The sequence below is a fragment of the Artibeus jamaicensis genome, unplaced genomic scaffold, assembly GCF_021234435.1.
Source record: "Artibeus jamaicensis isolate MK-2021 breed Jamaican fruit bat unplaced genomic scaffold, CSHL_Jam_final scaffold_537, whole genome shotgun sequence".
In the NCBI taxonomy this organism is placed as follows: domain Eukaryota; kingdom Metazoa; phylum Chordata; class Mammalia; order Chiroptera; family Phyllostomidae; genus Artibeus; species Artibeus jamaicensis.
In genome coordinates, this window is record NW_026522047.1 from 30,996,571 (window position 1) to 31,014,249 (window position 17,679).

A 17,679-nucleotide genomic window follows, 5' to 3' on the forward strand; every position below is an offset into this window, starting at 1 on the left:
CCCTCCACCTCAGCGCTATGCAGCTTGAAGATGCAAATCTAGATAATCCTTAAGGACCTACACTGGTTAAAAATGTGTCTTCTAGAAGCAACAAATTATTGAAAGTATATTTCTTAGGTGCTGAACTTTAGTTTCCAGATAAATGTGTTGTTACCTCTTTCTGCATTTCTCCCAAGTTTAGTCTCAAATGACCATACAGAAATATTTCTCTTTCCTGTGACTTTTGGTAATACTCTACTATGTAGGCATATAAGGCATGTTGCAGTGGTATCTCGTTCTAAAAGACAAAATATTTAAGTAAGTTTTGGTTCAAATAAAAATACCTGTTTGCAAACCTCTAGTTAAAGTAAATACAAGGTGGAAAATAATGTTTATGATTATTTACTATAGACAAAACAAAAAAAGCCATCAATTCAAGTTAAGATAAACTTCCACTCCTTTAGTTTGTACTATTTACTGCTGAGGTTATTAGAATCTAAGAAGAGAAATTAAAATGCATGTATTTCTAATAAAAACCAACCATTAAGAAGCACTGGCATTAGTAGTAGTATAATTTTTCTATATTGCCCCACCCTGATCTGTTATTTTTTTTACAAAACAGAAATAAAATTGCAATCAATATTATTAAGCTTAGTATTTATTCATAGCTATCTTTTTAATAGATACAGCTATTCAAAAGAGTTGCAAGAAAGCCCTGGCTGGTGTTCTGTGGCTCTTGTGGACTGAGTGCTGACCTGGGAACCAAAAGGTCGCTGGTTTGATTCCCAGTCAGGACACGTGCCTGGGTTGCAGGCCAGGTCCTCCATTAGGGGATGGGCCAGAGGCAACCAATCAATGTCTCTCTCACACATTGATATTCTCTCCCTCCCTTCCCTTCACTCTAAAAATAAATAAGTAAAATCATAAAAAATAACAGTTGTAAAAATGTACTTACAAATAAGATGATAAGGTATTTTCTCTATCGGCTATCTTACTTTTTAAAATATTTTATTTACTTATTCTTAGAGAGAGAGGAAAGGAGGGAGAGAGGAAGGAAATCATCCATCGGTTGCCTCTCTCACTCCGCTAGCTGGGGGCAACCCAGGCATGTGCCCTGACTGGGAATCAAACTGGTGACCTTTCAGTTTGCGGGAAGATGCCCTACCCACTGGGCCACACCAGTCAGGGTAGCTATTTTAATTTAAAAAGTGAGAATGTAGATAACAATCACCCCAGATCATTCATACACACACACATATATATACACACATACATATATATACACATATGTATGTATAAAACATATACACAAAAAGCATGCATATATAATATATAGTGTGTAAATAAATGTGTACGTGTATATGAATATGTGTTTGTGTATACATATATAATATTTAATTTATGTACCAGACACTGGCTGTGAATTTCCCACTGTACTACTCATGTCATTGCCCTCTCTGAACTGTTCCTCCCCAGAGTCTCTTGTACATGACCTTAGTCCATATTTCTCCTCCTTACCTCTCAAAATTGCCCATACAAAGGCTTAATATGCAAGAATTTAAGCTAACCTCCTTTGCTAAAGCCATATAAAAAATTCTGTCCTCTTTCTCCATGTTAGAATATTCCTTCAGAGTGTTCTCATGCCCAGAATCTTTGAATAAAGACGATATTGGTTCTCTGGTTAATTTTTTCATACTTACATTGCTTATTTCTTCTGGGCAACTGAACCTCACTTACCTTTTCAAAAAACTGTTTATGTGAATAGCAACTTGAGGCATAGTATCCATAAATTCTAAGGGCATCTGACTCTATTCCTGAACACTGTACAATATTGATTTTCTTCTGAAGAGCGTGAATGATAAAAATGTTTAAAAAGTCTGTTTGACGAGGTATTATTCCCTTTTCTGTGACAATTAGGAAACATGGATAACATTCTTTAAGAAATATCTCCCATTCTGGTGTCAGACAGTTGGAAAATTCTGTATGAATAGTGACATCAGTATTATATTCTAAATGTTGAATCAATATGGTACGAAGGGCCAAAAGTTCAGGGCAATTAGAATACAGATTTTCTGCATCCTGTAGAAAAAGCACAACAATATTAATTTTATGCATAAAAATAACTAGTTATTTTTCAAAATATTAGGATAGTATATAAATTGCCGTATCAACATGATACAAAGAGTTAAGAAGTTCAAGGTTATTAACATGTTTTTCTGGATCATGTAGAAACTTCAGATAAATATTCATTAGCTATTTTCCTATCAATAATACTTATTATTTCTATTAGTGGGAATTTAATTATAACCTGAAGAAGCAAAATATCTAAAAGAATAAATAATAAATTTAAAAATGAATACTTTTTTCTTAGACTCTACAAAATGAGAACAAAGAATTAAACTTATTTGTTACCTTAAAGAAAACTATTATAAATTTGGCTTCCTTTTGAATGAAATCATGCAGAAATTGTTCTACAATATAGAAGAAGTGAAGAGTTTGTCCTTTCTTGAAGTTCACATTTGAAACACAAGTGATGAATAGTGAATCTCCATCAATCAAAAAAAATTCAGATTCAACAAAGTCTTTAAGTAAGCTCACCATTCTGATTAAAAATATAAAACATGATGCAAAGATTATTAAATTTATAGCATCTTGAGATAAAATTCTACCATTCAATTGGTTACACAAATTTTCTTCTAGTTTAATCAAGAAACTTAAAGAAAAACTAACCACAAATTTCTACTATATTTAAGTAACAATTTTCCAAGCATCCTCATTATTCTGTAATAGTAAATAGCCTTTAGTTAGATATGACTGATTCTAAAGTGAAACTAGAATTCATTGGTGCAAAAAACAGTACATCTCTATTTTAAATTTAGATACTTGCTAATTTTGTATTTCTAGTGTGAAATATTAAAGCAATCATAATCCCCAGTTATTATATGCATAGAACTATCTTATTTTGCATTTTAAATTAACATACAATGAAAGCTGTGAACTGTTCACCCACTCCAAGATTTTCTATAACTTATGGTACATCTACCCTATGAGCTTTCATCAGACTTGTTTCCCTACCTCTCCTGTAGAGGCAACCACTGCCTTGAATTTAGTTTTCATCATCCTCTTGCTTAATTTTGAAAGTTCTTATGAGAATATGTGTATGCCTAGTTTTGGATTTTTATTAAAAGGACAATGTTTTACCTGTGTTTTGTGGGATTTACTTTTCAAATTTAATTACAATTACTATTAAAATTCTAGCTTAAGATTACAGGAAGCTATAACTCAATAACTTTACTGCTGTATAATATCAAATTTACGTCTAGAGCACAATTTACTTTATAGCTTTCTCCTTCCCATGATCATTTGAATGATTTCCTTCATTTGTTGCTATTACAAACTGCTGCATGATCAATTCTTGTGGATGTTTTCTAATACATAATCATACAGCAAAAGCAAATTGTTTTCTAAAGCAATTCTGTAGAATCATGCCTGGATGAACAGACATCAGAAATTCAATTTAGCTACATAATCTCCCATCCTGGTGCTGTACAAAACATGAACTGCATATTTTCTTCTAATTTAATTTTTTTGGACATGGGGTGGGGGCATTGTTTTTTTGGTTTTGTGACCAGGGTGTGGGAAGCTACCACGTGCTGCTTAAAAAATTAAAACACAAAAGAAAGATGTTAATTCGGCTACATGGTTTTTCAGAATTTTTCATAATTTGCATATTTGAACACAGAATCGAACCACAGTCAGACTGCCGAGACTAGAACTCTCAGCCTATGACTAACACTCTCTGGGACTTCAGATGACTTGCTTCTTTATTTTGTGTTACATGCTGTGAGAAATCATGAAATAGATATTATGAAATTATTAGAACCAAAGTACCCTCAGGTCATAATATATACTTAAAACATGCATTTTAAAAAAATATTTTATTTACTTATCCTTAGAGGGGAAGGGAAGGAGATAGGGAGAGAAATATCAATGTATGGTTGCCTCTCCTGTGTCCCCTGCTGGGAACTGGCCTGCAACCCAGGCATGTGCCCTGACTGGGAATGGAAATGCGATACTCTGGTTCGCAGCAGGCCCGCGCTCAATCCACTGAGCTACGCCAGCCAGGGCAAAACATGCATATTTTAAATGATGTTTTGGGTTTGGGTTTTATTTTGTAATTATATACACCTGGCATTATAATACACCTTACATTAAATTAGTTTGGAAAATTGGATGTGAATGACATAAGATTAGACTTAGTAAATCACTAAGTAGGAAGTTTTACTTTCTTCATCACTGTCTCCCTAGTACCTAGCATCTTAACGAGCACACAAAATAACAGCTGAGGGAATGAAATGGTGCATTGGTTTGGTAGATTCACCCTTGTTGCTATAACATAATGTTTTGGCATTAAACATACCAAAGACAATCTTAAGAGACTAAAAAATATTGTGACATGTAATATAAGGCCAATTAAATTGTTACTTTTAGTCTTGTGCAATATTAAAAGAAAGATGCATCTTTCCTGCACACATACGGCTCTTCAAAGTTCTCAGTGTAGTCTTCCTTGCCGCTGAGTGAGAGTTCTATAGCATACCCTTTTCCCAAGAAAAGAAAATGTTTCACCTATTTTCAAAAAAGGAATCTCTTAGGCCCTGGCTGGTGTGGCTCAGTAGATTGAGCACTGGCCTGTGAACCAAAGGGTTGCTGATTCAATTCCCAATCAAGGCACATGACTGGGACAGCCAGATTCCCGGTAGGAGGCATGTGAGAGGCAACCACACATTGATGTTTCTCTCCCTCTCTTTCTCCTTCCCTTCCCTTCTCTCTAAAAATAAATAAACAAAATCTTTAAAACTTTTTTAAAAAATGAATCTCTTGGCCCAATGGCAGTTTCTCCAAGATGATTCTTAGCAGGAAGAAATAAAAAATTATGCCATACAGAGGAAATGGATTACTTCTAATACATTACTTTTAAGAATTTGTGTTGTACTTACCGAGATTTTGACAGAGTATTCCAAATCAACAATGAAAGCGTCCTCAGAACTTTCTTACTTTCAGTTAATCCTTTAACCATAAATAACAGGATTTTAATACTTGATTTTAAATTGATTTCAACTGATAATTTCTTCTATTGCTACCCTTGAGTATATTTACATTTCATACAAGACTATGTAAGCATGGCTGAAATATTCAGTAATATGTCAAAAGATAAATAGATGTGTTAAAAATGAGAATATACCTACATTACTTTCTCTAAAGATTACGGGCAAGGTAAGCCAATCTTATTAGTTTTAAAATTAGATTTTTTATAAACTCTAAAATAATAAATCCTCAGTTGCAAATGAATTTTAATCATATACATAAATTATAACAAGTCCACAAAGACAAAAATGTCCAGAAACTGATAATTTACCACTTTCCAAATGAATTCATATGAATATATAGATATCTATAAATAGATATATAGATATAGACACTGACTATCGTCAAAAGTTCTCTTACTAAAGATAAATGATAAAATGATAAATACTGTATTTCTTTTTTACTTTCCTATATATGGAAAAAGAAAAATTGATTTAATTCTTTGAAATAAGTTTCTCCAGCAAATTCCTTTGTAATATTCTATGTCCTTGTTAAATGTATTCTATCAAAAAACTGGAACTTGGAAAAGAAACAAACATTACTATTCAGCCTGTGATGTCTCAGAAAAAGTAAGCAGGAATAGTAGAACACACTAGAGAATTTTTGGCATTTTTGTTACAGTATTAGCAGTCTCTCATAATGCGATGACTGATAATTAATTGAGTCCTCCCAACAGCTTCTTAAAAAAAAAGTGAATTTGTGCAAAATTGAGGTCTGTTAGGTATTATAAAAGAATATTTAAAAATTTGGGGTCCCTAGACATGGCCATATGCAGGACCAGATTTATTAATAATAGCTTTTCACTGCGGAAAGCTACCTTGGACTTTGTTAAGCAAAATGTAAGGCTGCATTTGGGTGTATATATTCACTTTCATTAAAATTGTAATTATTTAGTATTTCTTACAATTAATGTAGCAGTCTCCAAATGTCCCTCATTTTGTAATCCTAGAATTTCATAATCCCACTTTATCCTTACTATCCTTACTATCTGAGCTGAGAGAAGCAACGCAACAAGCTAACATTGTGAACAGTTACAGATTCAGATTTAAAAGTTTTATGTAAGGTGGCACAGTAGTTTTATGTCACCATGTCTTAAGTTTTGCTTATGAAAGCCTGCCTAACTGGTGGAGTCATGTGAAAATATTTATTTGGAAGAGTATTTTAAAGTTCAATTTCAATTGCATCAATAATTTTAGAAACACACTAAGTTGGCTTACTATATCTTTACTTATTTTTTATTTCAGTTTGTAAGTAGGTAAAAAATATTTCAGTTTGAGCTTAAGTAAATTATTAACACTGGCTTTGGGTAAATGTTATTCATGCATCATCCAGATGAAGAATTTTTTGAAATCTAGAGGATTTAATCAAAGTGAAAATAAAACATGGTTGCTAATTGGGTAACCCTAAATTTTAGTTGATAATTTTGTGGGAGAGGGCTGATGATAATTTAAAAACACAAAAAAAGCATAAAGAATAATTAGCAAACATCTATGTATTCCAAAATTGAAACTGATCAGTGTTAAAATTTTGCTCATTTGTTTCATTTATTTATTAAAGAGAAATAAACATCAAAGATAAAGTGGAATTCCCATTCCACTTAACACAGAGGCAGCCAATATTGTGATATTTCTTTGCCACAATTTTGAATTATTGTATATAATATCCTGTTATGTCTCCTTAAATGAAATGGTAGCATTCTACAACTTTTCTTCATGCAACTTTATGATTTTGAAATTTACCCATGTTGATACACAAAATATAGCATGTTAATTTTAGCAGCTGATATATGAGTATATCACCCTTTAAAGCCAAATTCCATATTCATAGGCATTTAGGTTGTTTTCTTGTTACTGCCTTATAAATAATGGCATATTATGCACTAGTTTTAATGTATCTCACTGAGCACGTGCAAGAGAGATTCTCTAAGAGGTAAGGATAAGAGAGGTAAGTAACTTTACTATATAGTATTCAGTTCATATTCACAGTATCAATATTGTCAAATTTTAAAATATTTCTAATCTGAGAAATGGGAAACAGTGTCACATGGTTCTAATTTACTTTACTACCAAGGATAAGTACCTTGCAGAATACATATCTATTTTTTCAACATTCAGATTTCCCTTTTGTGATTTGCTAATTTACAACCTTTGCCCCTTTTCTACTGTGTTATCTTTCTCCAATTAATTGGTATACAATCTCTAGTTGTTTCTGGATAAATATCTTACATTTAGACATGAGTTATACTCTCATTCCAGTCTGTGCTCTTAACTTTGTTTGGAGTTTTTATTATGTAGATGCTCTTTTACTTGATTATGGTAAAGCTTATCAAACTTTTAATTTTTTATTTGAAATTTTTCTTTATCTCATTTAAGAAATCCAGCACTTGTTTTATTTTTAAAAATTGACCCCCAAGATCCTTAAGATATTCTATCTCATTTTTTTTTTGTAGTGGCAAGATGAAAGAGATTCATAGTGAAGGTATATTAAATTAAAAGATTAATTTGGGAATACTAGATATACTTGTAATATTGAGTAATAACAAGAAAAAAACTAGTATATTTCTACATTTAGTCACTACCATTAAGTCTTTCTATAACATTTCAAAATTATTTTCTCCTTAATATATTTTGTTACATTTATTACTGAGTACATTTTAGTTCGTGTGGCTAATTTAATGGGTTTTTTTTTCTTTTAATGCATTTTCAAAATAGTCATTTTTGATGCTTAGAATCAGAACTATAGTCCATGCTCGTGAACATTTTCATACTGTCAGTGATTAGGACCAGTTTTTTTTTTAATGTCTATCTCATATTCCCATGAGAGATTTCTTGAACATTTTAGGTAATGCATAGATTTTCTTGAACATTTTAGGTAAACTTTCTTCATTGTCCAAGATAGATTTTATTAACAGTTAGTTTCTCTTTCTTTCTTACCCTCACGTATTTTACTTACTTTTCTGAGGTTTTTCTTACATTAACTAGACCTTCTAATACAATATCGAATAGTAGTAATAAAAGCTTTCTTGTTCCTCACTTCAGTGGCAAAGTAGATAAAGTGTTATTACTTGATGCTTGATGTAGGCTTTTAGCAGGCCTTTTATCCAGTTTAGGGAAATATTTTCCTTCCCTAGTTGGTGGCAAAGTAGCCATGAGTGACTATTGAACTTTATTAAACATTTTTCTTTAATGTGATAACATACAATATTTCATTATAAAATTTGTATATTGAGATATATATTAAAACTCAACATGGTATTGATGTTTTTACATTCAATATAATTATATTTTGTGCCCTAACACAGGGAGGGACAAAAGTAGGTTTACAGTTGTTTGCATGGAAAATAATACAATAATTAACAAATAATAACATAAGAATAAACTGTTTTGCACACTCACAACTGTAAATCTGTTTTGCCCCACCCTGTATGTAATTTAGGAATTGAAGCTTACCATTGTAGTACTCGTCAAACTTTTGAGCCAAGCAGACTGTTGGACCTGCTTTTACATTCCTACTATTGTAATCGGAATCATGTGAGACTCTTCTTCTACTTGTTGATTCTGATCCCTATCCCGGAGGATTTATTGATTTAATTGTACTGAAGAAAAGTCTAAGAATTTATGCTAGAGTGGAAAGTAGCAGATCTATATTTAATATAAATAAAATATGGACACACTATACACAGTGATAAAAAATAAAATAGGGACACTCATAAAATTTACGCACTGATTTAAAAAATCCCAAACCTGTTTTTTTTTTTTTTCTACATTATAGATTCCAAGTCAAGCAAACAACTCCAGGTGGACTAAAAACCAAAAACCTTCTCTAATATAAAAGAGAAAATGACTGAAGGCATTGGTATTGAGAGAGAAGGAGAAAGAGAGGAGCAGGAAGAAGGGGGGAGGAGCCTGGACGGAGGGAGGGTAATTCACCCTGGGCTATGCCTCACCTGATCTTTCTAAATCATAGCTGCTCTCCTCTGTAGCTTCCACATCAGAAGGTTTCTCTTTATCGATTTCAAACTCACAGGGCAATGGCCCAGAAGCTGGCTCTTCTTTTATTATGTCTTCTGAGCTTAGATGATCTTCTTCTTCAGACTGATCAAACGAGGACAAGCTCTCCACGGTCTCGCTGTCGTCAGCGCTGTCACTTTCAGCGTCACTCTCACGCTCACTCTCACTCTCACTGTTACTAGGGCTGGAGGTTTCATCTGACATAGGAGATGCGGAAGCCATGATCTATAAAAACAAAGCTATTCATTACCACTTTATTTAAAATAACATATCATAAGATGGTTTACTGCTTTCAGAAATAAAATCTGTTCAATTCTTTCTTTTCTCTAAATCTCATTATCTAGTTTCCTAAGGATAATCTTCATAATCCTCTCACTGAATATGTTTGCAATTAAGTCACTCAGAAGGGATGGTGGAGTTGCATGGTAGGGCAAAACGCATTCATGAAAATGTATATATGAAAGTCACATTGACAAAGACAAAAAGTAACATACATGTTTAAAGGAGGATTTGATCCAGGAAAACAAGAAAATAGTAGACGTTTCTACATACACTTTAACTTTGGAACAGTCTACATAGGTAAATTTCCAGATTTAATTTTTTTTTAATTTAATGATTTTGATGGAGGGGAAGGGAGAAAGAAACATGAATTTGTTGTTCCACATATTCATTGATTGGTCGATTCCTGTATATGAATCAACCAATGAATGAACTAGGGATCAAACCCACAACCTAAGCATATCAGGATGACATTCTAACCAACTGAGCTACCCAGCCAGGGCCTCTAGCATATTTAATATTACTTTGACAGTATTGTTTTATTCCATCATTGAGCACATAGGAACCAGATTACGATGAATTAGCATCCATTTAATGCTTCAATTTGCTGGTTTCTCTGTACCCAATTACTTTCATAATTTTTTCAACCGAGTTTATAAAATATATATTCTCTCATTGTATCAACATGTGTACTCTTTCTTTAACTGTTCTTTTTTTTAAAGATTTTATTTATTTATCTTTAGAGGGGAAGAAGAAAGGGAGAGAAACATCAATGTATGGTTGCCTTTCATGTGTCCCCTGCTGGGAACTGGCCTGCAGGGAACCAGCCTGCAACCCAGGCATGTGCCTTGACTGGGAATCAAACCTCAATCCTCTGGTTCGCAGGCCTGTGCTCAATCCACTGAGCTACACCAGCCAGGCGCTAACTGTTCTTTTCTTAATAGTAAAATATTTAAGTGGTGACATCAAGATAGACACAAACATTGGGACACTGTCTTCACTGGCAAACTGCATAAAATGTTCATTTTTCAGCTAATGGAGGAAAGAATCCAATGTGGTTTCTCAGAAACCAAGCTAATAAAGGGTCAGGGTCACTACATACCTAAAGCGAACAGATACAATCATAGTTACTATGGATACTTAGATTCACAATAAAATTACATACAAATAGAATAATTCTCTGTAAATAAACTTCAATCAATAGTAACAAAAATAGTGTCACCAAGATATTTTAATGTCACGAGCTCTTTGTGAAAGAAATCACAGATATAATGATAAAATAATATAAAAAGAAATTACAGAATCACAAAAGTCAATGCTTTATTTTAATAAAAAGATTATATGAATATAATTTGGCTACAATGCCTGTCACCCTACTGTGTGCCTATAATAATAAAATTATTTTGTGGATTAATTAATTTACTCAATCATCTTTTATTGGGTATTTACTATAAAGTCAGACACTGTTCTAGCCAATATCCTCAAGACCTCTAGTGTCAAGAAGCACACACTTATTTGACAAAATTCTATACCCATTTATAATAAAAACTGTCAATCAAGTGGGTATAATAGGAATATACTTTAACATAACAAAAGCCATATATAACAAACCCACAGCTAACATCACAGTCAACTGTGAAAAGTTGAAAGCTTTTTCTATAACATCAGGAACAAGACAAAGATGCCCACTATCACTACTCTTATTGAACACAGTATCAGAAATCTTAGCCACAGCTATGAGACAAGAGGGGAAAAATATCCAATTTGGAAAGGAAGAAGTAAAATTGTCACTATTTGCAAATAACATGATACTATGATAAAAAAAATTTCACCAAAAATATTAGGATTAGTAAATGAATTCAGTAAAGTTGCAGGATACAAAATTAGAAAACTCAGAAATCTATTTTGTTTCTATACATAAATAAGGAATTGTCAGAAAAAAATAAGGAAAACAATCCTATTACAATTGTATCAAAAAGCATAAAGTACAGAAGTATAAATTTAAACAAAGAGATAAAAGACTTGTACTCTGAAAACTATAAGAAATTGATAAATAAATTGAAGAAGACATGAATGGAAGCATATACCATACTATGGATTGAAAGAACTAATGTAGTTAAAATGTCCATACTATTCAAAGCAATACCTATCAAAATACCAATGGCATTTTTCACTTAACTGCAACAACAACAAAAATCTTAAAATGTATAGGGAATCACAACAGACCCTGAGAAGCCAAAGAAATTTGGGGAAAGAAGAAGAAAGTTGGAGTATCATGCTCAATAATTTTAGACTACACAACAAAGCTATGGTAATGAAAGCAGTGTGGTACTGTCGCCTGTGTGAGTACACACACATCAATGGAATAGAAAAGAGAGCCCAGAACCAAATCCACACATATGTGGTCCATTAGACCACAACACAGGAGGCAAAAACATACAATGGGCAAAAAACAGTCTCCTCAATAAATAGTGTTGGGCAAACTGGACAGATACACACACAATTTGAAACAGACCACATTTTTATACCATATACAAAAATGAACTCAAAATGGATTAGAGACTTACATGGAAGACCTGAAACCATAGACCTGTAGAAGAAAATACTGGCAGGAAATTCTTTCACATCGGCCTTAGCAATAATTTTTTGGATATGTCTTTTCAGGCAAAGGCAACTAAAGCAAAAAGAAACAAATGGAACTATCTCAACTAAAAAAAATTGCACAGCAAAAAACCATCAACAAAACAAAAAGTCCATCTGCTGAATGGGAGAAGACATTTCCAACTAATGTATACAGTAAGGGGTTACTATAAAAAATATTGAATTCATACAACTCAACATAAAACAAACAATTCAGTTTAAAACATGGGCACACGAGCCCTGGCTGGCGTAGCTCAGTGGACTGAACGGGGGCTGTGAATCAAAGTGTCGCTGGTTCGACTCCCAGTCAGGGCACATGCCTGGGCTGCAGACCAGGTCCTACTTGGGGGAATACAAGAGGCAACCACACATTGATGTTTCTCTCCTTCCCTTCCTCTCTCTCTAAATACAAATTTTTTAAAAATCTAAAAAAAAAGAGTTGCTTCCTACGTGTAGAATTTATCTTTAAAAAAACATAAAACAAACAAACAAAAAAACATGGGCACAGGGCCCAAACATACATTTCTCCAAAGACATACAGCTGGCCAACAGACACCTGGGAAAAATACTTAATGCTACTAATCATCAGGGAAATGCAAATTAAAACTGTAGAAACATATCACCTCACACCTGTCAGAATGGATGTTATCAAAAAGATAACGAATAACAAGTGCTAGTGAAGATGTAGAGAAAAGGATCTCACGTGCACTGTTGGTGGGATTATAAATTATTGCAGCCACTATGGACAAAATGGAACTGCCGTACAACCCAGCAATTCCACTGCTGGGTATTCATGCAAAGAAAATGAAAACCAAAATTTAAAATGATATATGCACTCCTATGTTTGTCGAAGCATTGTGTTCTTTTAAGATTTCACTTATTTATTTATTTTTATAGAGCATTCGGGAAGGGAGCGAGAGAGAGGAAAACATCGGTGTCTGATTGCCTCTTGAGTACCCCCAGTTGGGAACCTGGCCACAGTCCAGGCAAGTATCCTGGCTGGAAATCCAACCCCGGACCCTTCTGTTTCCAGTCCGGCGCTCCATCCCCTGAGCAACACCAGCCAAGGCTGCAGCATCGTTTTCAATAGCCAAGATATGGAAGCAACTTAGGTAACCGGCTATAGACAGATGGATAAAGGATCTAAGGAACGATCTAACTAACAGCAGCCCTGGCAAGCACACAATCTCATTGATGTCACATTCGTTACAATTTCTTTAGTAAAACTACATATAAACTTTGCCTTCTACTGTAAGAGTCCCTGCCACAGACCTGTCGTGGTGGGCTACCGCTTAGGAACCACTGCAAACTAAGCTCCCCTGAGCTCCGCCTCCTGTCTCGCCCCGCCCTGCGGTCATCCATGGAGGTACAGTGAAACGCACCTGAGCTCCACCTTCCCCCTCCGGTTACCCCGCCCAGTAACCCCCAACCTCCAGGAAACTGGTCAGTGATGCCTAAAAGGTCGAGGGGGCTGCAGTACTACCACACAATATGTCAGTATTTTTAAAATATAAAAATGTGTTTTGAAAAAATATTTTTGATTCATCCTCATATAGCCCTCTAAATAATTCCACACTGTTAGATGAACAATAACCCTGTGGTCATTAAAAGGGAAGTGGCTGCTCCACAGGGCTTCGCAATGACACACTAGAAATAATTACAGAGACAAGAACTAACTTTTCCTTTGATTTCCAATTGAACTGAAACAGTGCGGAAACAGCTTCAATCGTTTAAAGAACCTCAATTAAGTTGAGTCATATATCACCACCTATCCTAAAGAGAAATACAATCCTCTATTATTAAATTTAGAAATATACTCCAGATAGCTCTGGTAACAGTATTTAAACATCCAAATTTACAAATCACCTTTGAAGGTAGATTTCTCACTGGGAGCATTGTTTCTCAATCAATCCTTCCAAGTTCATCATTGCCCCATCCTCAACTTCACAAAAACATTTAGAAATATTTATTTAAATTAATATATGTGTATGTCATTTTATATTGGCCTGTTACAATAAGCCATAAGTCTAATGTAAAATTGTGTCACGTCTATTTTTCATAATCCAGCTAGTACTGGGAAGTCCTAGAATGTTTTACAAATAAAATTCAATCTAAAGCAGCTATTTTGACATCAATTTCAAATAGATGTTGGAATTCATTTATTTGCAAATAAATTGTCTTGTCTTCGAACTAAAACCACCACCACTTCATTGCCCCAGGTATAACTAACCTTCCACTTTAATTTAGCTTTTAGCAGTCAGTTCTTTTTTCTTAAATGGTCCCTCAATATAAGCACACATTTTTTTCCCCTCATCAATTCATCTACCCACAAGGCACCAAACCCTCTCTTACCTGGGATCTGTAGTTTTCTTTTTACAGTCCAACAGCCAGCCCAGGTCACAAGAGGGGGCAAGTCTGCCCTCAGGGGTTCAATCAGAGCTCTGCTTTTTCTCTAAATGAACAAGAGCAACTTCTCTGCAGCAACTGAGTCACCCTGCTTTTAGTTTCATTTCCTGGAGAGACAGACAAGAGGAACTCTTTAGGCCACTCCTTAGGCCATACTTGGCACTGAAGGCAAAATGCAAATAGATGCCTCCCTCCCCCACTACCTCACTGAAGCCTAGGACACACCCTTGAGACCAACTAGTCCGAGGACTTTGTGCAGCCTCTGATTTGTTAATTAGATTTGTTATTATCACTGTCATTCTTTTATTATAACATTATAAAGCATATAGCACTAGAGACCCTCAATAAAATACAAGTTTTCCACTATAATGTAAAAATATTTCTTGTCAAAGCTGATTGAATATTAGTTTCCATCATGAGAATACAATCAGAACAAGGGGATTGGAGTTTGTGGCAGTAGAAGGAGCCCACAGGAAAACATTCCTCCCTCCATAGAACTAAAGGCCCTCACTGCAACCACCTTCCCCTCTGATGGCCTCTTTTGATAGGTTGTCTGCCCCTTATCTCTCATGTGCTGGCCCTCTTTTTAGTTTGGTTTCTAGCATTTAGACAATATCACAGTTTAAGGGTTTTGCTCTCTCAGTCTACAGAAAATATTCTGACACTTCATAGAAGTTTGAGTGTTGCGCATTACATTGATTAAGTTTTGAGTTCATTGGTACAGGTTTGGAGTTGGAGAATACTGGGAGAGTTGCTGTTTTCTTTTTCTGTGAGGTCATCCGGCAGGAAAACTGCGCAGAGATGATGATATTTGAGGTGGGTTTTAACGCATGGCTGAGACTTAGGTAGAGCTGTTCCAGGAAAATGAAGCGACCAGACACCGAGGGTTTCTGGAGTACGAGGTTTATTTAACCTGCACGGGCCCAGAGGAGTCAGTGTCCAAATTCTGAGCCCTGAACAAAGGATTCTTGGGGTTTTTATAGTTTACAGGGTCTTCTTGTCTACGTAGCAAAGCGGGATACAGAAGCGGAATGTGGAAGTTAGTTCTAGCTACGGGGCAGAAGCAGAGGACAAAGGCTAAATTCAAAGGTCAGTTTTTAACAGCAGGGGTGTTAATCTCAGTCCTAGCTAATACACTGTTGTTTACTTATCCTAGACAGCCCCACATTCTCCCTAGGGCGCCTGGGGCCTGGGCAAATAAAGGTTAAACAGAGGTTCTTCAAAGTTTCCAATATCAGAGCAAATAATTGGCTCCGAATTAAAAAGAGGAAAATGTAAACTTCCCTTTGGAGGGCACTCTGTGGACTGGGTTAGTTCAGCCAGATTGTTAAAGATATAACATATTAACAAAAAGCAGGCAATACAGCTTGAAAGACAGATGGATGCCAGATTGTAGAGGTCTTCAATAGCATCCCAAGGAGTTTGGATTGTCATTGAGAAAATGTCATGGAGTTTTAAGTGTATAAATTGCTTCTGTGCCTCCAAATATTAAATATTGACTGATGACCATTGTGTTCCTAATTTTTATCTTTAGCTTGAGTATCTTCCTAAACGTTAGATCCCATCTTTCAAACTACCTACCAGAAATGTTAATGAGGCAGCTAATGTAAATACACCCCAAATTAAAATCATTATCTTCTGCTCAAATGTTTGCCCTGATATACGTTTCATAGTTTAATGGCATCCAAATCCATCCTTCCATTCAAATGAGAAACCTACCTCTTCTCCTCCTAGACCCATGTTGAACCCACTTTATCTCCTTGTCAATTTTATCTCCTGAACACCTTTCTTCATTTTTTCTCTCTATGCCTAGCTCCCCTGCCTTTGTTAAGGCCCTTCGTTTATCACCTCTGACTTTGACTATTTTAAGAGCCTCCCAAGTGGTCTGGATCTCCAGTATTATTTTGAATTGCAGTCACTGCTAAAAGTTTCATTCCAGGAGAGAAGTTTGGACATTTTACCCACATACTTTGCTGCCTCCAATGAATCTCCATGACATCTTCAATAAAAGTCTGACTGTCTATGTGATGTCTTTCCTCAATAACTCTTAGCAGATATAATTGGTACCTTTTCTGTGTTCCTAAAAAGCACTGTACTATACTTGTGCATATTTATCTCACAGAGATGCTTTACAAAGTAAATAATACATTACCTGTAAGAAACTTAGCACAGTGCCTAGAAAATTATAATTTACCAATAAAGATTGTTATTATTGTCAGATAAAAGTATAGTATGGCAGTTAAGAGAATGCCTTTTCAAGCCAGATTGTTTAGGTTCAAATTCATCAAATAAGTGAGCTTTCTACTGCCTAGCTGCCTGGTCTGAAACAACTTATCTAATTGCTCTGAATCTAAATTTCTATATCAACACAATGCAAACACTAATTATATCTATCTCCAATGTTTACTGTAAGAATTAAAAGAAATAGTTTCTATACAGTACTCAGCACATGCCAAAGGTAAAATTGTAACTAGTCTTTAATATGTCCTTCCTTTAACAAAACATCTGCCTACCTCAGTGGGTTGAATGGTTAAACAAACTGGCACATCCATGCCATGGAAACTACTCAGCATTAACAAGAAACATACTATTGCGATGCAGTGTCCAGCCCTGCAGAGTCTGAGTGTCGTGGATGCAGTACACAAATTCACACAGACTAGCAAGTCCTGTGGAGAAAAAGGGATGGCGTGGCCACTCTCTCAAGAGGAGAGTACCCTGACTCTTGCCTGGACAGGCTTTTATTGCTTTTCAGTCACATTACATCAAAGGTTCTCATTATTTCTAGATTTAGTTAAGTGATTACTTCTTACAGATAACAAAAAAAAAAAAAAAAAGAGAGAGAGAGAAAAGTTGCAAATGCAAGGGAATGATGGAAGTGATTGATTTGGTTACATTTCACCCTTCGGACTTCTTAGCAAAGACTTTAGGGAGTTGCTTCAGAGATATACATTAAACATCTGCAGTCTTAACTCAGGGTGAGGGAGTTTTAGCAAAAGCAAGTCTCATAGCAGCCTGGGTACAATGCAGGCCTGATTCCCCATGGGAAAGCCAGTCTGCACACCTGGCTCCTATGTGCCGACTTGCACTCGATTGGTTTTCTGGATCCATACTGGGCTACATTTGCCACTGCCATGCTGATTGGTTCCCTATACTGTTGATAATTCATCAACTTGGATGGCTCTCAAAGAAATTATGCTGAGTGAAAAAAAAGCCAATAATC

The 17,679-nt window shown here is 35.0% G+C and overlaps 1 protein-coding gene across 4 annotated transcripts in view; it reads right to left on the minus strand.

Moving 5' to 3' along the window:
* LOC119054885 (probable ATP-dependent RNA helicase DDX60) overlaps positions 1–14,561 on the minus strand; it is an 80,899-nt gene extending 66,338 nt beyond the window's left edge. For 3 of the 4 annotated variants that reach the window (XM_037152923.2, XM_037152921.2, XM_053658653.1), the window contains exons 1-6: positions 14,406–14,561; positions 9,071–9,359; positions 4,977–5,046; positions 2,392–2,581; positions 1,717–2,058; positions 155–277 (exon numbers count right to left, since the gene is read on the minus strand). In XM_037152923.2, coding sequence (XP_037008818.2) covers positions 155–277; positions 1,717–2,058; positions 2,392–2,581; positions 4,977–5,046; positions 9,071–9,356 — 1,011 coding nt within the window. In that variant the 5' untranslated portion in view covers positions 9,357–9,359; positions 14,406–14,561. Of the gene's footprint in view, positions 1–154; positions 278–1,716; positions 2,059–2,391; positions 2,582–4,976; positions 5,047–9,070; positions 9,360–11,980; positions 12,088–14,405 lie in introns of all 4 variants that reach the window. The other variant, XM_053658652.1, reaches the window with a different exon arrangement.
* Between the last annotated feature and the right edge of the window lie 3,118 nt (positions 14,562–17,679).